The sequence below is a fragment of the Narcine bancroftii genome, chromosome 1 (assembly GCF_036971445.1).
Source record: "Narcine bancroftii isolate sNarBan1 chromosome 1, sNarBan1.hap1, whole genome shotgun sequence".
NCBI lineage: Eukaryota > Metazoa > Chordata > Chondrichthyes > Torpediniformes > Narcinidae > Narcine > Narcine bancroftii.
In genome coordinates, this window is record NC_091469.1 from 329,734,514 (window position 1) to 329,759,378 (window position 24,865).

The following is a 24,865-nucleotide window of genomic DNA, read 5'->3' on the forward strand; positions in this document are numbered from 1 at the left end:
AACCAAGTGTAATGTAAATAACATCACGTTGTAATGAAGGCATGAAACTGTAAGATGCTGGAATTTGGCGGGGTGGGGGGTGATGGGTGGGGGGACACCAAACTGCTGGAGGGAGGGTGAAGCAGCATGTTCAGGATGAAAGGAAGTATGGATGTTTAAGTTTGGTACCTTGCATCAAGATCCCTCCTTTTTGCAATTCCTGTTTCCCCCCACAGGTGCTATTCGGCCTGCTGAATTCCTCCAGCAGTTTGTTTTTCACAGCATTCCTGCTTTGTAATCATGGACATGCTTTCAAAGTTATTTGTGGATTCACTTTGGGACTCCTTTATTCATAATGTACATTTCTTTTCATGCTACTGACCCACAACTTCAATGTCACATTCAGCTCCAACAGAGTCGTCATATTTACAGATGACACAATAGTTGTCCTCATCAGCAACAACTATGAGTTGTACTATAGAAGAGGTGGAAAATCACAAGATATGGTACAAGAGTAACAACTAATGTCTCAACATGGACAAGATGTAGGAAATGATCGTAGACTTCAGGAGGACCAGGGATGAACACCCTCCACTACACGTCAACAACTCTGTAGTGAAGAGCACCAATTTCCTCGGACTTCTCTTAAAACATAATCTATCCTGGACACACAACATCTCCTCAGTTGTCAGGAAGGTGAAACAGTTACGCTTCTTGTGAAGTGTGAGGTGGGCAAGGCTACTGGCCACCATTATGTCCACTTTCTACAGGGGCTTATTGAGAGCATCCTGGCTAGCTGCATCAGTGTGGTACAGTTGCTGTAGAGCATTGGATCGGAGGTCAATCACGAAAGCAAAGATAGGAACATTGGGAGGGTCTCCTTCCTCCCCTTCCCTACCCCCTCCCCTACCAATGTGATCTACTCGGATTGTTGTCTGAAGGGGGCTCACAAAATTAGTGAGGACCCCCTACCACCCCACACACGGCATTTTCCAGCTACTCCTTTCGGGAAAGAGGTAGAGGAGTATAGAACCAGAACCACCAGGCCGAGAAGTACCCTTTTACCAGGATCAGTGAGACTGCTGAATGAGCTGCTTGTACAAACCTCAGAGGCTCCTCTGTTTCTTAAACAATATTTATTTAGTTTTATATATGTACTGCATATGTATTGTTTGTCTGTATGTTTGTTGTATCTGGATAGGTATTTGCATGTTTTTGCATTGAAGACGCTGTTTCATCCAATCTCCCTTTTAAATCAAGTCTTGGTGACTTCCTGAATCTTTCTGTACCATTTCCAGCTTAATTGCATCCTTTATGTTGTAGGATGAACAAAAGTTCACAAAACCATTTACCTTTTCACTTTGGATCCCACTGTTAACTCTCACTTCTTCTATTTCTACTCAATACTCCTGTACCCCTGCCCCAATATACCAAATCTTCACCGGGTCCATACAAAGGCTTTGGAATTTGAGGCCTACCACAATTAATCTGATCAATGATCAAGTACTTCAGGTTCTCCACCACTGCTGTAACTATGATGATCATAACCATGCTGTTCTCATCTCCCTTAAAATTCTCAGCCTATGTTCAGGTTCCTCCACAGAACAGCTCTGACATGAGCTTATTAATTTCATTAACCTTTCTATTCTCCAGCAGTTTGTACATCCTGCCAATATTTTGGGCAGGCTCACCTTCAGCCACTTTGCTGTCACGACTGGGGGAAAAATAAAACTGCAGATCTGCTGGAAATCTGAAACTGAGACAGAAAGAGAGATCTGGGGGTTCAAGTCTATTGATCCTTGCAAGTGGCCACACAAGTAGACAGGGTATTAAAGAGGGCTTGACTACCTTGGGTGGGGCAAAAGTAAGGAAGTCATGATGCAGCAATGTAAAGCTATAGGCTGCACTTCGAATGCGGTGTACAATTCTGGTCAACCCCATGGGAAAGATATGGATGCTTTGGAAGGGATTTACCATGATGTTGCCTAAGTTAGGTGGTATGAGTTATTGGAGAAGCTGGACAAACTTATGTTCTTTGAACCTTTTATCACAGGGGTAAAAATATTACACATTGGAGAACAGAGTGGGAGGTTTGAAGGAGATGTCGAGGGAGATTTTTTTTTAAACACAGAGAGTTGTGGGTTCCTGCACCAGTAGTAGTGGCAGCAGGTAACAGTAGTTACTTAGAGGCAGGAATAGAGGGATATGGATCAAGTGCAAGCAGCAAAATTTTCTTTTAAGTTGGGCATCCCATTTGGTGCAGAGATATTCTAGGTTCCAAAATTCCAAAAGCACTGGATCTTCAGTGGTAAATGTTCTGGAAATTAACTTTGTTTTCTTTTCTTTCCCCCCATTTAAAAATCCTTGTGGGTGACCTGGTGGATCTTCTGCATTTCTCAACACTACCTCTGATGGACTGACCCTACTATTAAAGGAAAGTGCCTAAGGTATGTCAGTCTGGATGGGCCGATTCCTTAAGCTAGTTTTAAAAACAAAATAAAACATTGCTTGGGACAATGTTTATATGGTTAATTTTGAAATTAGAATTTGGAAATTGCATATTTTTCAGATATTTGCCAACTTGGTACAAGTACTTAATTGGCAAAGCCACATAACATTCAAGAGTCTGAAAACAATCGTTAAGTTTTTAAAGTTTGTTAAATTTGTGTCATTGGCTGAGGTATGTTTAGTAAATTCTTTTCCTTTCAACCATGATTCCTACTTCATGGTATTCTGTCCATGACATAATTCTGAAAATCACCAAATAAGACATTTTATTGAAGACTTATCTGTTGCTTTAGGTTGAAAGTTAAAAGTGACATAGCCCAATTTAAGGAGGAAATGGTATTTAACCGAAGTAATGGTCAAACTTGTTCCCATTTGGCTCATGTAGTTGTTTGTACAGAATGTTTGTCATGTCCTACTGATAAGTGTGTTCTCTGAAATGCTTTGTTAGGAACATCTCGAGTCCAATGTGTTTGTAATCAAGTTTAACTTGGGAAGGTTGTTCCTCCCCTAAAAAGAATGAGCTAAAGATATGTTTGATGTAACCATGACATTGACGGACTTAAATATTCAGGCCCACCAATGGGAGCAATTTAGTGCCATGTTGGCTTCACTGCAGTTGGTGGCTGTGAATTACACACACATTTCAAATTTCTTTCATGCCCTAAAATAGTGTATATTTAATTCGGCAATTTATTATCCAAAGCATCTTTAGGCTCTGGCTGAGAAATGGCATCTTGTTAATTTTTTCCTTAAATCAGTATTTGAATAAAATCTTTATGACAGGCCATTGTATTTTTCATTCAAATTAAATTGTTTTCCTGGGTAATGTAGAACATAACAGCATAGGCCTTTCTGCTCACAATGTTGTGCCGACTTACCTAGCCCCAAAAAAGCTCAACCCTCCCTACCTCATAACCCTCTATTTTTCTTTCATCCATATACTTGTCTAAGAGTTTTAAATGCCCCTAATGTCTCAGCCTCCACCATTACCCCCACCAAGGCATTCCAGAAACCCACAACTCTGTGTGTTTATATTAAAAAAAATCTTAGCCCTGAAGTATCCCCTAAACTTTCCTCCTTTCACTTTGTACAGATGTCCTCTGGTGTTTGCTTATCTATGCCTATCATAATCTGATAGACCTCTATTAAGTCAGTTCTATGTAGTTGTAGCGTTGAGACTTTTTTCCTGGATTGAGGTGAAGGAAGATCATCAGGATGTGCAAGATTCAGTGGCACATTTCTTGAGTAATACCTGTGTAAAAGTTGAACTTTCTTTTTGTTTTAACAAGGTTTTTGCTTTTGACTATTGCTTCTGGTCCATGGATGAAAACAACAAAGCAAAGTATGCAGGTGAGCCTTTCACTGTGGGGGAAACCATCCCATTCTCTGTGCATACGAGTTTGAACAAGATGCTGAGGTAGTTTCTTGGCCAATTTTTATATTTGGTATTTTAGAGCTGTCATAGAAAATACTATATTTTCACTGTGAGTGGGACATCTACACTCGATCCTGATTTCCAGTGCTGTCTGTGTAGTCCAGAGCCTTTCTCAACAGGGACCACAGCACATTTAAGGGGGGGGGGGAGAAAATGGACTGGTTAGAAAATATTTTTTATGTAGTCAGTATGAGAGTATGGAAGAAACCAAAACCTGACTGATTCACTGGAAAGGGGCTCATAAACCTTTGAGCAAAGTCCTAAGAGGCCCACAGACAAAAGAAGATTGAGAATGGCTCTGAAGAGCCATTCCCTGTGACTGAAGAGAGTCTATTTTGTCCATTTCTTCCTATGGATTGAAAGGTTCATTTGTTTTCATAAATGGCCTGTTGGTTTGTAAATGGGTGGCAAAATATGGGGATAATAAAAGTGGATAATTATAGGATACATGTGCTGATGATGGGTCAGAGGGCCTGTTTAAATATGAAACTGTCATTTTGCATTGTCAATTAGTTAACTTTATTTTATTTTTAAAAATAACTCAACTTTTTAAAAAATCTTAAATGCTTGAAGTTATTTAAAGTCTGTGGTTACGTTTGAATGTTTTTGTTGACATCTGAAGTGGAGATCTGTTTGGCCTCCACTTTCATTTTAATAAATGACATTCATGTTTCAGGCAGTGGAGTTATCCCTGCTCAGCCCAGAGTTGTCCTTTTGCAAGATCCACTCCTGCATTTTCTAGTTAGACATTTGAATGCTTGAAAGAAAGTAATCCATATATTGAAAATTCTTCAAAATAGCAGACAGCATCTGTGTAGATAGGGTTAATGTTTCAAATTGATGACTTCCATTTCAATCTGTGAGAAGATTGGTCATGTCTGGCTAACTTGTTAAATCTTTAGGGGAAAATCCCCATGAAATTAGTGGACAGCTGAATGTTCTTGGAGGAAAAAAGCTCCAAATGCTGGAAATCTGGTGAGAAAAGTGAACTCTCAAAATACTCAGCAGATCAGGTAGCATCAGTGGAGATTGTTGCCATTTCAGGTTCATGGCTTTTCATGTTTCTGGAAGCCTTGTTAACTCATCCATAAACTTTTTTAAATGAAATCTCTCAAAGGATGCTATTATCAGGGAAATTGGAGTGAACTGTTGGATTTGTATGTACTCAAACTGGCAGGTTGCACTTGTGCTTTTGGGGCTGCAATCATTCTCAGTACTCGAATGACAACATAGAAACCAAAGCCAAGCAGCCAAGTCTGCTGGGGACAGAATGACGGCCAACAAAAGCAACGAGGACAGTAACATAGAGTTAGAAAGAAATACCAGTAGACTGAGTGAATAGATAAAAATGGCAAATGGATTTCATTTTAAAATTAAACCCTTTGGATCAGAATAATTAACAGCTACAAGAAATTGAGCTCCTGCAACTATAGAAAATCTTGATTAAACAAAACAAGGATTATTATGTTGAGGTGAATTGAAGATAATGTGACCATGAGAATTAGGAGAGAAGGTAGCAGAATTCCAGATTATATTTCCTGTAATTTAAATGGTAAGGAGTCATGGAGTGGTCTGGAATATCAGAGGATTATTAATGGAGAGATGAAAGCTATTTCTGCTTGCTGTGAGATTCAAGACTTGAGCTTGTAGAGCCAGGCTTTTCAGAGGTGAAGTTTGGAAATAGATGCAGAAGATGGAACTGTCCTGTAAATGGCACTTGCTACTAGGATAATTGGAAGTTTTAAATCTGAGATTAATAGATTCACTAGAGGTATTGAGGGATCCGAAGAATAATTTAAATTTGGTTCATTTTAAATTTAAACGTTCACCACAGTAACAAGCCCTTCCAGCCCATGAGCCTGTGGTGCCCAAATACTTAAATTAACTCACAACCCCTGTACGTTTTGAAAAGTGGGAGGAAACCAGACCACCCAGAAGAAACCCACGCAGACATAGAGAGAACATACAAACTCCTTACAGACTGCACAGTTTTTTAACACGGTGGCTGGAGCTGTAAGAGTGTGGCACTAACCATGCTGTCCACAGAATCAACTTGCTCTCAATGCTGAGGATAGAATGGTTTCTTCAGTGAATCTCTGCAGATGTTGCTTAGTATTTTCTCTGCACCCATATACTTTAAATTTAGACATATAGCTCAGTAACAGGCCATTTCGTCCCATGAGTCCGTGCCGCCCAATAAAACCCTATTAACCCACACCCCCAGTACATTTCGAATAATGGGAAGAAGCCGGAGCCCATGGGGAAAACCCACGCAGACACGGGGAGAACGTACAAACTCCTTACAGACAGTGCGGGATTTGTACCCCAGTCCTGATTGTAGTGCTTTAAAGGTGTTGCACTAACTACCATGCTAACCGTGTCATAGCTTTGTCAGTTAGATGTCATTATGGTACCTCAAACTCCCATTGGAGTTATTATTTCACTCCACAAGCTCGGAAGTGTTCAGAATCAGTATTTATTGTCATAAACATGTCACAAGTTGTGTTGTTTTGTGGCAAGATTGCAGATACAATTATTGCCATAAATTATATTTTAAAATAAATTTGTGCAAAAGAGAAAGTGAAGTAGCGTCTGTGGTTCATTATCTATTCAGAAATCTGATGGCAGAGGGAAAGAAGCTGTTTTTGTACTGCTGGGTGTTGGTGTTCATCTTCAGGCTTCTTTACCTCCTTCCTGATGGTAGCAGTGAGATGAGGGCATAGCCTGGGTGATGAGGGTCCAAGAGGCTACATCCTAATAGAGTGAAGACCCATGGTAGTGCTGACTAAGTTCACAACTCTCTGAAGCCTTTTCCTGTCCTCTGCATTGGCACCTTCTTACCAGACAGTGATGCAACCAAGCAGAATGCTCTGTATTCCTGTAGAAATTTGCAGGAGTCTTTGGTGACATACTAAATCTCAAATTCCTCATGAAGTATAGCCGCTGGTGAGTCTTCTTTGTGATTGCATTGACATGGAAGCCCAAGGACAGATTTTCAGTTATGTTGATGCCCAGGAATTTGAAGTTTTTAATCCTTTCCATGACTGACCCCTCTGAGGACTGGTTCGTGTTCTCCTGATATCCCCCTCCTGAAGTCCACGTTCAGGCTCTTGAATTTGCAAACATTGAGTGCAAGTTTGCTGTTGTGCTGCTACTCAACTAGCTGATCTATATCCCTCTTGTAAGCTTCTGCATTGCCATCTGTGATTCTGCTGACAACATGGGTAAATTTATAGATAGCATTGGAATTGTGCCTGGGCACAAAGACATGAGTGTGGAGCGAGTAGAGCAGTGGGCTAAGCACGCATATGTGAGATGCGCCTGTGTTGATTGTAAGTGAGAGATTTATGGTGGTTCATATTATGGGGTCAGCTAACGAATCACAGAGGGAATCTAATTTTGATGTCCAGTTTTGAAGCGTTGCCATTTTTAGGGGCTGCTCAGTGGACGTAGTGGTTAGCATAACATCATTACAGCACCAGTGATTGGGACCAGGGTTCACATCCTGCGCTGTTGTAAGGAGTTTGTATGTTCTCCCTGTGCCTGTGTGGATTTTCCCCGTGGTCTCTGGTTTCCTCCCATCATTCAAAACATACGAGGGGTGTAGGTTAATTGGGTTTAAATTAAAAAAATATCCTCTCACATCCTAGCTTTGGAACACCATATTAATATGGAAATTAAATAAAAAAACTGAGGTAGAGGAAGACAATAAACCACTGCTATAGGGAAAGGAGTGGAATGGAGAGCAGAACAGTAGGGGATTATGCATGCTCCAATATGACCGGCTTGCTGAGACCAATTGATGCATCGTGTCAATGGCACACTCAGTGTGTAGAAAGTTGGGGCCTGTCTATTCGTGCACTAAACCAGCCATTCTCCACAGTGGCCCGACAGCAACCCCTCTCTCCCCCCAATCTAGGGACACAGCATATTTAAGTAAAAACTTCACCTCACTCAACACAAATATTTTTGTTGTTTATGGAGTTGGTGGGAAGGAAGTTACAGAAGAAACCACAACATGACTGTTTCATAGGAAAAGAGGCCTGTAAACTTTCAGCAAAGTCCACTGGGGGGTTGTGGGAGAGGGGGGGGGGGCACACATCTGAAAGGTTGAGAATGGCTGCACTTAACTATCTCTTACTAATCCTCAATGCAATCTCTTGGGAGAGCCAATTCACTAACAGGAGGAACAAGGCCAGTTGTCAGAAAAGAAAATCTTGGAAATCTCTTTGCAATCTCTCCATGATTATTGCATGGAGCAACTGTCCAGAGATATGAGTGGCCAAGCAAAGGAGGAAAAGGTAGTTTTGTTCAGTGGGGCTTGCCAGCCCTTTCAGTCTTGTCACAGAGCAGTTGTGTTTGTTAGTTTCAGGACAGCCAAATAAGAAAACCAAGCAGGATGAAATAATGATTTCTTTCCTTTTTAAAATATTTTTATTATTTTGATAGAGAAATATTACATGTATATATTTAGATATTAATTATATAGCTTTATATAGTGCAATACAGAATGAGTCACATCAATTATATATTGTCATGTAATTCTCAAAAAAAGTAAAATCTGAGAATTTCACCTCATATTCTAAGACTGAGATATACATTGTGATTATCTAAATAGATCAATCTAGTCGTAGAGGCAAATAAGAACAAAAAAAAACTCCATACTAATTGAACACGGTCACCAGCAAATAAATTGTAAAGAATCGAGTATCGGTTCTTGGACATTGGATAGAAAACCCCCAGAACATCCCTGCCAAAGTAATCAAATTATGATAATAGTCCATGAACAGGCCCCATATCACCATATCTTGTCAAATTCAACCTTGATCACTTAAACATTAGAACTAATTTTCTCCAAACTCAAGCCTGTAACCATTGCATATGAGCTGGTGCTAAGCTGTCTTTCCATCTTATCAAAATTGCTTCTCTGGCCATCAATGAAGGAAAAGCTTCTATTTTTGAGTTGAATTCAAAGAAATCCTCTCTTCAAGAGAATAACCAAACAAAGCAATAAAAGGGCAGTTCTAATTTAGTCCTAAAAATCCGTGTTAGTGTTTTAAAGAATTGTTCCCAATATTTATTTCTGGTGCTTGTAATCTCTTCAATCTACATCTGTGGCTTATGTAATACAATTCTTGAAGAAGAGGTGACTGTTTGGAAATGATATTTCAAAAGCCATTATCAAAATCAAGTTGTGCATAAAAATCAATGTATCCATTTAATGCAGAAAATAAATCAGCCATGAATAGGGAGAGACCTTTTATTTTGTGGTGGTTAAAAATTCATTTTTGTTAATCATGTACAGATTTTTAAAATTTAAAGGTACTGCACAATAACAGGCCCTTCCAGTCCGCACTGCCCAAATATCCCCAATTAATCTACAAACCATGCATGTTTATGGAGAGAAGAAGGGAGAAAATCAATGCAGAAGCAGGGAGAATGGACAGACTCATTACAGATGACGTCAGGTTGCAGGTGGTGCAATAACGCTATGCTAACTGCTACATCGTATGTATTTGAAATATTTATGTAAATATAGAATCTCTAATTATATTCCAAAATGCACCTCTAACCTCCAGCCCAATGGGATGATGACTCCGTCACAAATATCCGTCTCAGTTTGGTTGCGAACCTAACTTAGACCAAAAAAGGGCAGGAATGTGGAGTATGACCATCCTGCTTCAATTTAAAAATCATAATGTAAATGGTCAGAAAACCATGCTAATGGAATGTCAGTGGTTAAAATTTGTTGCATTTTCCTGGCATTTACCCATGAAGCCACTGGCACTTATCCTTACATGTTCTCATTGACAGACACGTTTATGCTTGTAACTGCCATACTAATTGGAGGCCAAAACTGTTTATCAGGTTCATTTTGCAATTCAAGTTTTCGTCAGCTGTAGGATTTTATGTGCAGTACAGTGGAGAACCAGGTGCTTGCTAAGCTTTTTAAAAATCATTCATACTCTGTCAGAAAGAAGTTGTTTGAAGTACATTCTGGCACATTGATAAAGTCATGGAGAAACTTTGGATTTGACAGGGCCATGGCTTTGCACATAAAATACTTAACTGACATAGTTTGCTCTAGCCAAACCATTCGGAATGGTGAATCTGTCATTATTCCGCCCTTACTGTTGCTTCAGTCAGCAAGGTTACCTTTCCAGAAGCACCTGTTGCTGACACATTTTATTCACAATTGTAATTGGTGGGCTTCTAAATAATGTCTGGGAGTATTGCATAGAACACTACAGGCCCTTAGGCCCACAATATTGTTCTGACCTGTATAAACAATTCCATTTCAATCTCACAGCCCACAACCCTCAATTTTTCTTTTAAATGTCCCTATTATTTCATCCTCCACCATTACCACCCCCAGTAGTGCGTTCCAGAAACCCACCTTTGTGTTCTTTGGCACCTAGGGAAAAAGGTGGTAGCTGTCCACTCTATCTATGGCTCTCATAATCTTATGTACCCACTTCAATCACCTCTCATCCTTCTTTGCTACAGATAAAATCCTTAAATTTTTTCTGCGCCCTCCAAAGTTTCCACATCCTTCCTATAACAGTAACTATACACAATATCCCAAGTGCAATACACAAAAGTCTGCAGACAGTGATTGAAGTCAAATAATACTAGAGAAACAACAGGTCAAACAATATACTTAACATAGCAAAGATAATACATAACTAACGTTTTGAGCTTGAGCCCCTTCAAGGTTATGAGCAAAATGTGGGCAGGATCCTAAACAAAATGGTGGGGGCAGGGCAGGAGCACAGTCCAACAGGCAAGAGGTAATAGGTGGATAAGGGAGGAAGGGCATACCAGCAATGGGAGAGGGGTTGGCTCTGTGAATGGAGAGGGAAGGGTGTGGAGAATGGGATGAAAGACAGAGGGATGGGGGAGAGAGAGAGAGAGAACAGGGAGTAACTAGCAGAAACAGAAGCTGATGTTAATGCCATCGGGTTGGAGAGTGCTCAGGTACAATATTGTGTATTACTGCTCCAATTTATGGGTGGTCTTAGTTTGACAGTACACAAGGCCATGGACAGGCATGTCAGCACGGGAGTGGGATGCAAAATTGAAATGGTTGGCTCCTGGTAGATCCAAGTTTGGTCTAACTAGAGTTTTCTAGAGCTGCAACATTACATCATGGATCTTGAACTCAATCCCCCAACTAATGAAGGTCAGCTGACCTTCTCAACCAGCCATTCTCAACAGGGGCCCTGGGGTCATCAGCACATTTTAGCAAAAGCCTTGTTTTATCACCTTGCATAACACAAATATATTTTATGTAGTCGAAAGGAGGGAAGTACAGAAAAAAACAAAACTTGACTGCTTCACAGGGAAGGGGGCCCAAAAACTGAGCAGGGTCCTAGGCAGGGCCATAGCCAAAAAAGCTTGTTTTAGACTAACAACTTGCACAGTAACCTTAAGGGATCTATAGACTTGGACCCCAATTACACTACTAATAATCCCACCATTACCCATGTTGTCTGCCTTCAAGTTGAAAATGTATCACTTGACACTTTTCTGGATTGAACTCCATCTACCACTTCTTCACCCGATTCTGCATCTTACCTATATTCCTTTGTAGCCTTACGACAAACTTATACATTATCCACAACATTGTAAATCTTGCCGTCTGCAAAAATACTGGCCAACCCCTTCACTTCTTCCAAGTCATTTCTAAAAAAATCACAGAGCAGGAGTTTCAGGACAGATCCCTGCAGAACACACTAGTCAGTGACCTCCAGGCAGAATAGATTCCATCAGGTACCATGTGGCACAGACAACAATTCAGAGATTACTACCCTTGAGATCCTTTATTTTAACTTCCTTCCTACATTCACTCTTCAGAACCTCATCAATTTTTGTATCCATGTCATTGGTACCAATGTGCACCACGACCTCCGGCTGTACTTTCTCCTCTCAAGAATGCCATAGACTCTATCCAAGATGCCACTGACCCTGGCACCATACCATCCAAAAATCTTGATTTAGTCCTTAAAATCTCCTTTCCCCTAACCAATATCAAGGTCCTACCATCCAGTCCTAATGGAGTCAACATTTTTTGTTTAAAACCCTGCAACCATGAGGTCTGTGCCCGCAATGGCAGAGCCCGTGCTAGGCAGTGTACCATGAAGCGTTGTAGACACCAGGGGAGCAGCAGGGCACCAGAAACAAGGAGAACACCTCTCTCTTCCCCCAACCATACCCTATCCTGTTGAGAAGATAAGAAGAAACATTGGAACTGACCCTACAAGACAAGGTCTACAGCAGCTGACCACCAAGGGGCTTAGCGGCTGAAGGACCCACACAGGCTGCGTGTTGTTAGCAACTTGCAATCAAAGGACTGACATGGGCTGCGGGTTGCTGGCAACTGGCTCATGGGAATCAGGATTTAGAGGTTGCAGAGGGCAATAAGGGCTCTCAAAGGCATCCTGATCATATTGGAAGTTTGGACCTGCAGCTCAGATGGTTTGAACTGGAATCTGTGCAGCTGCAGGAGCACTGGAGGTGAATCCATGGACATCCATGACTCTGAAGGGACTCTTTTGCTTCTCTTGCTCAGGGCACCAGGCAATGCTCATGGTGACTTTTGGTTTGCCTTATAGCAGATAATAGTTGAGGTATATCAAGTTTATTACATTATGTTGCAAGTTGCTAACCACACACAGCCTGTGTGGGTCCTTCAGCTGCTAAGCCCCTTGGTGGCCAGCTGCCGTAGTCCCTGTCCTGTAGGGTCAGTTCCAACGCTTTTTACCTTCTCAACAAGATAGGGTATGGTTAGGAGAAGAGAGAGGTGTTCTTCATGTTTCTGGTGCCCTGCTGCTCCCCTGGTGTCTACAACCCCTCATGGTACACTGCCCAGCATAGGCTCTGCTATTGCAGGCACAGACCTCATAGTTGTAGGGTTTTATTATGTATTATTATGCGACAATAAAAGGAACCTTTTTTTTTTAAATATTTTTTTCTCCCCCTTTTCCTTCTTAGCCATAAAGCCAGACTCAATACTAGAGACCTAGCTGTTATTGTTTTCCCCTTGTAGGTTATCCCACAGTAGAATCTAAAGCAGTGTTCATGTTTTGAGGGCAACAGCCATGGGGATTAAATTAAAATTTACAACACAGTAGAAGAGATTCTGGCCAATGAGACCTGTGCCACCCAATTACACTCAATTAACCTACAATCCCCTCAAGTTTTGGTGATAAGAGGTCACTGGAACATCCAGGGAAAACCCATGCAGGTCATGGGGAAAAAGTACAAACTCTTTACAAACAATGCCAGATTCAAACCCTGATCACTTGCATTGTAATAGCATAAATCACTTAACCACACCACCCTACTCTGACTGCTTATTCCCTTTTGCTTTTCTGACAGTTACCTATCTATCTGCTTCCTGCAACCAAGGTGCAATTGCCTCTGTAACTCCTGCCTATCACCCTCCCAAATGATCCAGAGTTCATTCAATTCCAGTTCCCTGATGTAGTCTATAAGGAGCTGCAGCCAGGTGTACTTTCTGTGGGTCATCAGGGACACCGATGACTAGCAATGTCTTTGTCATACTCCATTTATAAAATATGGGGTAATCAATGCACTGACTGCTATTACCACTTTTGGATCTTTGCAATAGGAATGAAAGGGAGCTTACCTGACCCCACCTTAGCTTCCTGAGCCTCAATACTTCTTACACTTCCTCTTAGCATATCTGCACCCAAAACTTTACCTGTTCTGACTTGCACCTTTTCTCCTGAAGAGCTGCTGCCACTCTCAACATGCTTAGCTCCCCAGCCTAACACTGAATCACTTCACTTGAGCCTTTTTTTTAATTTTTGGCAGCTGCCTGCTATCTAATTCACCAATCATTTATTGCTAATTGGGTAATTAACCAATCAGGAAAAAGAATGTAATGATTCTGTGATGTCTTGTATGTCTTCTGACAATAAATCTGAACTTTGAAATAACAATTTGCAGTCACGCCTGGTCAGTGAGACACGTTGGAAAAACTCTGAGACTAATCTCCTTTGTCTAACAGTGGCCCATTTTATTTTTATCAGTCAATCACAAATGAGTTAATCAGTCACTGTCTTGCCCCATTATTTGCTTCAGGGATTGAACCAGCATTGACCAACCTGCTGAGATAATAATGGTGGCAGAAACTTGTCCTCCTTAATGGATGTCTCAGGGTGACAAGTAAATTGGTTCTGAGGTCAGGAAATGATTTAACGGGATATTTTAATTCATTGTCCTGAGGAACTGAATATTTTAAAAGTTTCTTGTAATCAGGTATCAGAATTGGACATTTCTAAATTAACCAAACAAGATGATTGAATATTTCACATGACTGAAATCTCTCCACCTGGCACTTCTGATGGATCTTTCTACTAAATTGTTACAAAATTAGTAGTTTTATAATGTGGGCCACTACTTATAAATAACTTTACAAAGTTCAGATTTATTGTCAGAGTACAAACATGACATTATGTATAACCCTGAGATTCTTTACTGCTCAGGGGTATTGGTCGTGTGATGCAGCCAGTCAGCACTCTTTCCATTGCACATCTGTGGAAGTTGACCCATCTTTTCGATGACATAAAAAACTGATGACAAAAATCTGAAATTTGGATTCAGCTATGTTTTCAATTTCCCTCGGGTACACTGACTCATTGCCCTTTTTTTTACAATTCACTACCATGGTATCGTCAGTAAATTTGTAGATAGTGTTACTGTTGTACCGAGGCACACAATCATCGGTATCAAATGAGTAGAGCAGGGGGCTAAGTACACCATTGAGTAAATCTACATGGAACGCTGCCATCAATCATCTAGGATCCTTGCCACTCAGGATAAGCTCTGCTCTTGTTGCTGCTATGAGGAGGCAGGTACAGGTGCCACAAGATTTTTACCACCAGGTCCAAGAAAAGTTGCTACCCCTCCTCCATCAGACTCTGAAATAACAAACTCAATTGGAGCTCCTTTGAGGAATCTTTGCATATTATTTATTATTGAATAAATACGGTCAGTTTGTTTCTACTTCCTTCTTGTTAACATTTCTCTCTTTTGAATACGTATCTTTTCTCGAGTACAATTTATTTTTGCACTATCAATAAGTAGAAATTCTGCCTGGCCTGCAGGAAAAAGAATCTCAGGGTTGCATAAGAATTCATGTATGTGCACTGACAATAAATCTTTTAATAACTTTTAATAACAGGTAATAATGAATCAAAATATAGGATGGAGAATCAGGGTATGTGGTGTCAAACTAACAATCTTGCTCTCAGTGTCAGCAAAACGAAAGAGCTTACTGTGGACATTAAGAAGGAGAGGGTGAGGGACTATGCACATTTTCGTTGGAGTGATGGTCATGGAGAGAGTTCATATCTTCCAGTTTCTGGGAGTCCACATATTGGAGAACCTCTCCTTGGCCCAGCACATCAAGGCAACTGTAAAGAAGACAATGCAGCCCCTTCACTTTCTCAGAAGTCTGAAGAGATTTGACGTGTGGTTGAATATTCTATTGAACCTCTTGAGGTGTATTGTGGAAAATATCTTGTCATCCTGGTTTGAAATTTGAGTGCCCAGAAGGCTGCAGAAGGTGTCAAGCTGAGCCCAATCAATCACAGGCACCAACCTCCCACCCATCGAACACATCTATGTGAGATGCAGTCTCAAGAAAGCACCCAGCCTCACCAAAAGATCCATATCACTGTAGTCACAATCTCTTTTCACTGCAAAATTTAGGCAAAAGGTATGGAAGCCTGAAATACAACACCTCTAAGTTCAAGAACAGTTTTATTTCCAACATACATTCAGGCTCTTGATCCTCCTGTTCTATCCTTACCCGAAGCATAAACTACTCCACAACAACCAAAAATCTGTCTGCATGATCGAAACTTAATTTTTTTTTCCACTTTTTTTTTTCCACTACAACTTTAAATGATCTGTCTCAGTACACACACACACACACACACACACACACACACACACACACACACACACTTTATCTACATATCTATATATATATATATGTATATTTAAAATGTATCCATACATATACACACATTCAGTGCCCTTCATAATTTTTGGGGCAAAGACACTTTCTTCCTTTATATGCCCTTGTGCTCCACAATTTTAAATTTGTAATTAAACAACTTACATGGAATTAAAGTGCATATTCTGGATTTTATTCACGTTCTTTGTATACATGTTAGTTTGACTATGTATAAATTACAGCACTTTTTATACATGGTCCCCTCATTTCAGGTCACTGTAATGTTTGGGACATTTCACTTCACAGGGATTTGTGAGTACTCGGGTATGTTTAGTTGCTTCATTGGTGCAGGTGTAAGAGAGCTATCTTTGGAAACTAGTTGCCATTTTTCTCCATGAGGTCCAGAGATGTACCACTGAAATTCAACAAAGTCATTATGAGACTGAAAAACACAAATAAAGCAATAAGGGGCATTGCCCAGACCTTATGATTACCAAAATCAACAGTTTGAAATATCGTTAAGAAAAAAGAGTGTACTGGTGAGCTCAGGAATTGCAAAAGGACTGGTCTTCCAAGGAAGACCTCCACTGCTAACGAAATAAGAATTCTCATCATAACGAAGAAAAATCCCCAAACGTATGTATGACAGATCAGAAACCCTCTTCAGGAGGCAGGTGTGGATGTGCCAATGAGTACTGTCTGCAGAAGACTTCATGAACAGAAATACAGAGGCTGCACTGTGAAATGCAAACCATGGCAAAAGCAGTATGCTTTGGATCTTGGGCAGTTCTTGACACCTCCATTCTTTGCTCTTGCCATCACTCTGTCAGCAAGATCTTTTTCCAGAATTGTTCAGGCTTTTTTAAATACTTCTTGGCAAACTGTAATCTGGCCATCCTTTCTGTGGCTAACTGATGGTTTGCAACTTTCAGTGGGGCCTCTGTATTTCTGCTCATGAATAATTTTGAGGGCGGTACTCATTGACACATCTAAACCTACCTCCTAAAGAATATTTCTGATCTGTCAGACATACATTTGGTGATTTTTCTTCATTATGAAGAGTATTTTTCTGTCATCAGCGGTGGCGATCTTCCTTGGAATATCAATCCCTTTGTGATTCCTGAGCTCACCAGTACACTCTTTCCTCTCACTGATGTTCAAAACTATTAATTTTGGTAATCTTAAGGTTTGGGTGATGTCTCTTACTGTTTTATTCTTGTTTTTCAGCCTCATAATGTCTTCTTTGACTTTCATTGGCACAACTCTGGACCTCGTTGAAAAATGGCAACTACAGACTCCAAAGGTGATCAAAAGCATAGAAGCAAGACAAGCTCTCTCATATGTGCACCATGAGGCAATTAAACCTGAGTACTCACAAACACCTGTGAAGCCAAATATCCCAAATATTATGATGCCCTTAAATGAGGAGACTGTAATTTCTGCATGCTCAATCCAAAATGTGTACAAAAAAACCTTGAATAAAATCTGAAATGTTCACTTTAATGACATGTGAATTGTTTGATTACAAATTTAAAATTGTGGAGCACAGGGGCAAATAAAGGAAGAAAATGTTTTTGCCCTGAACATTATGGAGGGCACTGTATATTTATATATCTATTTATAGCTATATATATCTATCCATACAGACATATGAAAATATATTCAAGTCACATATTTATCTGAAATGCTTGGGACCAGACAGATTTTTTTTTTCGGATTTTGGAACAATGGAACTAAGCAACACAGTTGCATCAGCAGAATACCTGTATCAGTGGTTAAACAATAACAGCAAACAACGGCAGGCTTTTTGAGTGCCAACATGATGCCGTAAGTGGAAAATTCACTTTAAATTATTTTTAGTGCACAAAAAAAATTGATCTGTGCTTACAAAAGAAGATCACCTCCCCACCACCACTGCCACCGGTCCCTGATGATATGGTCCCTGCTCCTACCTAGGAGCTCAAGGCAACTTCTTCAATGAGGACAGTGCTGCACCTGATGTTGAGAATGGAGTCGCAGACTCCAGCTGAAGACTTAGACCCAGCTCTGTTTGGTATCTTCCCGGCCAGAAGCAAAGATTTTTGGGTTTTTTTTAACTGTTATTATAATCAAACTGGTGCCAACAGAGCGTAAGAGCCCCACATGGCAAGTCAAGTGTTGAACTTTTTTTCCCACTTGTGACGTCACTAAAAAAATTTGGCTTTTGGATCTTTTCAGTTTTTGGATCTTCGAATAAGGGGTATGCGTGTGTGTGTGTGTGTGTGTGTGTGTGTGTGTGTGTGTGTGTGTGTGTGTGTGTGTGTGTGTGTGTGTGTGTGTGTGTGTGTGTGTGTGTGTGTGTAAAATATATAGGTATATATATCTCTTTTCTTTCTTGCTATCTCACTCTTGCTTTTTCTCTTTTCTTTCCTATTTACTATCTCCTTTTCCTGTCTTGGCACGTTGTGATAATTTATTCTGTTGTGATTGGTTTATCTCTGTTGATGCATTAAGAAAGAATTTTGAGCCATCTGTACATGATTCATGAGAATAAACTGCTACTCTTTATTCATTTACAAATGTGCTTTATTCCTTTATTGTTTCACCGTTCCTTTCTACTACTCTGATTACATTTTGCTTTTTTTTCCCCTTCACCAATCTTTCTGTTTGCCATTTTTGCTGATAATTGATTGGCCACATTTTCATGAGGAGGTTTATCTTCAGTTGTTGACTAAGTGGTTACTCACTGCATTTTCTGCATTGCACGTTCAGTTTGTTTGTACTTTCTTCTTGTTTGCATTTCTCTCTTTTGTACACATGATCTTTCTTGAGTATAGTTTTTTACACTAGCACTAAGCAGACATTTTGCCTGGCCTGCAGGAAAAGGAATCTCAGGGTTGTATGTAAAAAAATAAAATAAAATGCTGGAGAAATTCAGGGTGTGCTTCACCTTGAAGAAGTTCTCCTATATAGAGTGCACTGTGTGACCTGCTGAGTTTCTCCAGCATTGTGATTTTATTACAAACACTGCATGTGCAGACTTTTGTGTTTCACTCAGGATTGTATGTGACTCGTGTATGTTCTCTGACAATAAATCTGAACTTTGAACTTTATTTTTACGCACGTATGAGTTGATAACTGGTCATTTAACCATGGTAGCCACATAACTAACCCATGCTTAATATTACTGGGCATTCATGTGAATTGCTTTTTGGCAAATAACTTTCAGCTTCAATCAGGGGTTGAGACTCTTAAAAATATGTTATTCTCTTATCTGATTCTTCACAAAGTTTATTGCTGGATTTCTTGGAATTTTGGCCATCAATATTTTGGATTCTAGGAACTGATACATTAATCATGGGCACATTAGTTGAGTCTTGAACAGTTGTAAATTCAGTTTTATTTTCACTTCTTGTACTGAATTGCAATTATAATAAGAACCCTTGTCTGATGAGTTCCCCACCATCTCCTGTGCTGAGTTGGCCGATTTCTTGTCTCGATGTCGAATTCTGCCTCAGTGGATCATAATTTTTTAATTGTTTAGTTCCTGGATTGCAATAGGAGAGTATTATCCCAGAAAGAGAGGTTCATTTCCAGTAATTTCCTCAATGCCATCTTAAATTTTAGAGAGCAATAAATGAGTGTGGGAGGGAAAAGATTGTCAAGAATTGGGGAACATTTTACTTCTGACTGCAAACCTCTGCTGCTTGTGATAACTGTTGCTGGGAGACCTCCCAATATGAAATGCTTTGATTCCTTTGTTAGAAACTGTTCGGTGGTTGGATGATGTCACAGAATATTCTGCCTTATGCCAGTTATGTGTGGAAAAGTTGACTTTCCATTGCAAGTGCTCTATTTATTTCAGTTTGAGTCATTCAGAATGCAACCAAACTTTTCAATTTTTTTAAAAAAGAAACTTTAATTTAAAAAAAATGTGTTTGTTGTGAACCTTCCTTTGTGAACTTGTTCTGCCCTGTGTTGCCTTTTGAGAATGCCAGATTTTGCTGACTTGGCTTTTGTTCAGGAATTATAGATGAAGCAATACATCAGTGCATTTTTTCCTTTGGGGGAAAAAAAAAGTTATGTGAAAAGCTTGATGGAAGAAGTGGAAGCACATGATGGGATTTATACTGAAGGAAATACAGTTCAGGATGTGCTTTGGGGCTGGGCCTTTTCACCGCTTTTTTTTTGTTGACGCTGCTTGGTTTTGACTTGGAAAGAAGAAACCTGCTGTGACTGTTAATTAGGGATCTGCTGAAATGATGTGTTTCATCCTCAGTGGAGAAACCATTTAGGAAATGTAACCACTCAGATGATGAGGGCTGACTTGTATTTGGTGAAATTAAATTGGTCAGTAGTAAAAATGGGAGCAGCGGAGCAGTCATTAGAAGTTTATGCCATTCAAGTAAAGCAGTGACTGGTTTGTTGGGCAATGTGATAGATTGGGCAAGAGGGGGTGGGGTGATAATCAGGGGAGAACAGAGCACTAAACTATTTTTGTTACTGGGAGATTTCCATGACAACAAAGAGCTCTGGTATTTGGGAAAATCACATCTTTATTTTTAGGATAATAAATTACTCTGTATTTCTAAAGTAGTCATTGCTTACATGGTTTTGTCTTTACTGCTGCTGTCGTGCCAGGAATAACTCTGGAGAAGTCTGAGATGAGAAGTTTAAAGGAGTTCATGAAATTATGTTAATAGTCATTGCTCTTTTTGACTTGGTGACATAGTGTGCATTGAAATATTTTGAAGATTTGCCTTTAATAAAATAAATATAGCTGCAGAAAAAAATACTGACCTTACATCCACTATAGTTTTGAAGAGTGAGTGTGGATTTGAGCAAAGCATAGAAAATACTGAGAATTCCTCCCCAAATAGGATGTTTAAAAATTTAAGGTTTTTTTTTCCTCTCAAGAGCAGTGAGTCTTTCGAACTCTTTTATTCACAGAGTGCTGGAAGCAGAGCCTTTCAGTATCTCGAAGACACGGGTAGACAGGCCTGGTGAGCAAAGGGTGAAAGATGATATGAGTGAGGTTCTAGTGTGACGTCTTTATGCACTTAAAATCCTTCAGAAGCTTGCTTATCAGATGACCATCCTTCAAATTTGACAAAAAACCCACAATTTGTACAGCAGCATTTTACATATTGATCCATTGGGTGGATAAATGAGGAAAAAAATAATTATTATGTTTGTGACGTCTGCAGATAGATGAGCATGGAAATTATTTAACAAAAGCAGAACTCTACTAGCTTTTGCTTTTTATCATAAATGTTTTCACACTTGGTACAAAAACATGATGAAACCATCAAATAAAGGTTTCTGCATCCACCCTGGCCCTTAATATTTATAATTTTTTAAAAAATGTTATAAATTGCTTAATATTCTCTCTGCTAACATTATTACCATAATAATTATTCATAGCATAGACTGCACTCTGACCATAGCCCTCCGTACCCCTCCATTTCATGGACCTATGCAAATTCTTAAAAATTAAAATTGAGCTACACATTACCACCCCTCTCTGTGTAAAGTTCCCCTTAAACTTTTCTACTTTCACCCTTAACCCATGTCCTCAGGTTTGTATCTTACCTACCCTCAATGGAAAAAGCCAACTTATATTTACTCTGTCTAGACCCCTCCTTGCTTCCTTAGACCCTGTTTCCTGAGTGAATACTGATGCAAAAAAAATTAAGATCTGCCCCAGCTGTTTTGACTCCATTCATAGCTGACCCCTCTGATCTTCAAGACCAATTTTATCCATTTCTATCCTTTTGTTCTTAATATACTTGTAGAAATCCTTAGGATTTTCTTTCACATTTTCTACCAAAAGAACCTCGTATCTTTTATCCCTCCTGATTTCTTTCTTAAGTTTTCTCCTGCATTTTTTATACTCCTCGAGTATCTCGTATGCTCTGTGTTGTCTATACAGGTATACCCCACTTTACGAAACTAAAGCATTCCTACGGAACCTTTCGTGAGCTGAAATGGTGTAAAGCGAAGATGCTATTACCATTGCTTTCTATGGTAAAAAAAATTTTGAGTGTTCCCAGACCCAAAAAATAACCCAAATCATACTAAATAACACATAAAACCTAAAATAACACTAACATTAGTAAAAGTGGGAATTATATGATAAATATACAGCCTACATGAAGTAGAAATAATGTATGTTCAGTGTAGTTTCATTTTCCACAATCTGGAAGTCAGCAAGTTTTGACCATCCTTGCGGCCACCGTGTGACAGCCCTGTCAGCCACGCACTGACAGCCCCGCTTTCTCATAAAAGTGAACACAGCTTTTTTTAAAAAAGCAAATTTTTGTAATTCGAGTATTTGTAAAACTGTACTTACTATACACCTCTCTCTTCCAAACCAGATTCCCAATAATGTTGACATTTTTTACATTGTGGCTAATGGAAACAATCTTAACTAACCATTTCTACCCATGGGTTCTCTCCTCCAGCAATTCTTTGTTCAAGATTCCAGTATCTGCAGCTTTTGTGCTTTTTACACTTTGTGACTTGACCTGTTTTGGAGCAGCTCCCATGCTTTTTTGCTGTTGGTTTTCAGGAGTTCCTCATATTCATTAGGCTTGAATTTGATCTTTAATCCAGTTTGGAAGGTGTGTCAATCCTGACTAAATTTCTGAACATTAAATTTTAAATTGAGATAGATAGCATGGTAACAGGCCTTTTTGGCCCATGCTGCTCAATTACACCCAATTGATTTACAACCCCCATACGTTTTTCACTGTGGAAGGAAACCCTCACAGACACCAGGAGAACTTCCAATCACTTTACAGCGCCGGATTTGAACCCCGGCTGCTGGCGCAGTATCAGCGTTGCGCTAACTGCTACACCATGGGTGGCCATATTTGCTTAACATAAGAGCCACATATGATAAATTTCAGATGTTTGAGAGCCACAACCATCATGTGATTCCACACCTACGAAAAGTACCATTGTGAGCAGCGGCTCGTACAATTCCTGTCTCAGCCAACATACTATCTATGCTTTCGCACTGGATGTCGTGTATAGGATGACCTTTGAATAAGATACCCTTTGAATAAGATGACCCCCCCCCCCAAAAAAAAAAGATCTGGCACTTATCACTAACCAGTAGACTCTGTTTAACCCAAATCACAATATTTTTATAACAAATTATCATTTAAAGCTTTAAATGTTATTTAGATATCTTAAATAAACCACTGTCGGCTCCAGTAACAGGCAGTTTAAACCCTGTACACAGCTGACAGCAATCGGTCTGGGGGGATGGACCCCATGGAAGAGCGCTGAGACTTTGCAAATAGCTAACTGGGCATGCAAGAGATTGCATTGGAGCCGGCAGGAAGATGGTGGCAATGTGGCGACTTGTTGTCAAAGTAAGAATTTTAGACTCTTTGTATAGGACAACCTAATTTAAAGGTGAAAATGTTAAGTTTCAAGGATAATCCAATGCAACAGCATATACGGTATTTCCACAAGCCACATATTATATATCAAACAGCGAGCCGCGGTTTGGCCACCGCTGTGCTGCACTAACCTTGCTGACCCTGGTGGTTAATTTAAAACTTTTAACATCTCAACTCCTCAAGATAATTCTTGAGGTGATTGCTCCAAAAGGCACTTTAAACCTTAGCTTTTTCATTTTTGAATTTTTTTCTTTTGTCATTCTTTTTTTTTGTTTGTTCTGTCTTTTGTATTTTTCTTTAATCTTTTGAATTAAAGTTGTAAGGATGGCATTTGGAGATAACAGCGCACAGAGCTCTACGAAAGCACTGGAGAAACTCTGCAAATCACGCAGTGTTCCTTGTGTGGCAAAGATATGCAACAAATGCTTCAGGCCTGAGTTTCTCCAGGACTTTTGTGAAGTACCATCTCAATGTTGGCAGACTTTCTTGTTTAATTCCATGGAACTATTTTATGGAGCAGAGAACTGCATTGACTTTCGAGCCTGTATTGCTCTTACCTTGCAACTGAATTTTTTTCAGAAGTAGCAAAACTTGACTTTTTTTTCTTTTGGATCATTATTGTCCACCAACTCTGCTATAATTGTTGTGTCATTTTAAGCATTTAACATGAATCACAGCAGAGTCTGTACTCTGCTGTAGTGTTCTATATTAACCTTGGCTCAAATGAATCAAGTCAAAATGTTGCCACTTGAGAATATTTGTAGAATGGGTTTTCCACCAGTACCATGTTTTCAAAAGGGATGTCCATCAAAATTGGCTGTATTTTTGTTGTCTGGGAATGTACAACATTGAGGGCTGCATGTACTGTTTCTATCATATTAATTTTTTTAAACCTTTCCTTTCCTTTGGCTTGGCTTCGCGGACGAAGATTTACGGAGGGGTAATGTCCACGTCAGCTGCAGGCTCGTTTGTGGCTGACAAGTCTGATGCGGGACAGGCAGACACGGTTGCAGCGGTTGCAAGGGAAAATTGGTGGGTTGGGGTTGGGTGTTGGGTTTTTCCTCCTTTGTCTGTTGTCAGTAAGGTGGGCTCTGCGGTCTTCTTCAAAGGAGGTTGCTGCCCGCCAAACTATGAGGCGCCAAGATGCATGGTTTGAGGCGATATCAGCCCACTGGCGGTGGTCAATGTGGCAGGCACCAAGAGATTTCTTTAGGCAGTCCTTGTACCTCTTCTTTGGTGCACCTCTGTCTCGGTGACCAGTGGAGAGCTTGCCATATAACCCGATCTTGGGAAGGCCATGGTCTTCCATTCTGGAGTCGTGACCTACCCAGCGCAGTTGGATCTTCAGCAGCGTTGATTCAATGCTGTCGACCTCTGCCATCTCGAGTACTTCGATGTTGGTGGTGAAGTCGCTCCAATGAATGTTGAGGATGGAGCGGAGACAACGCTGGTGGAAGCGTTCTAGGAGCCGTAGGTGATGCCGGTAGAGGACCCATGATTCGGAGCCCCATTCCAGTCCTCGAGCCCATGCTGCCCGATTAATCTACAACCCCTGTACAT

General features: G+C 40.1%; 1 protein-coding gene across 6 annotated transcripts in view; it reads left to right on the forward strand.

Annotated features, from left to right (window-relative positions):
* Positions 1–24,865, forward strand: part of kif13a (kinesin family member 13A) — a 343,290-nt gene that overhangs the window by 126,405 nt on the left and 192,020 nt on the right. For all 6 annotated transcript variants that reach the window (XM_069908320.1, XM_069908319.1, XM_069908326.1 and 3 more), the window contains 2 exons: positions 2,414–2,426; positions 3,777–3,837. In XM_069908320.1, coding sequence (XP_069764421.1) covers positions 2,414–2,426; positions 3,777–3,837 — 74 coding nt within the window. The remainder of the gene's footprint in view (positions 1–2,413; positions 2,427–3,776; positions 3,838–24,865) is intronic.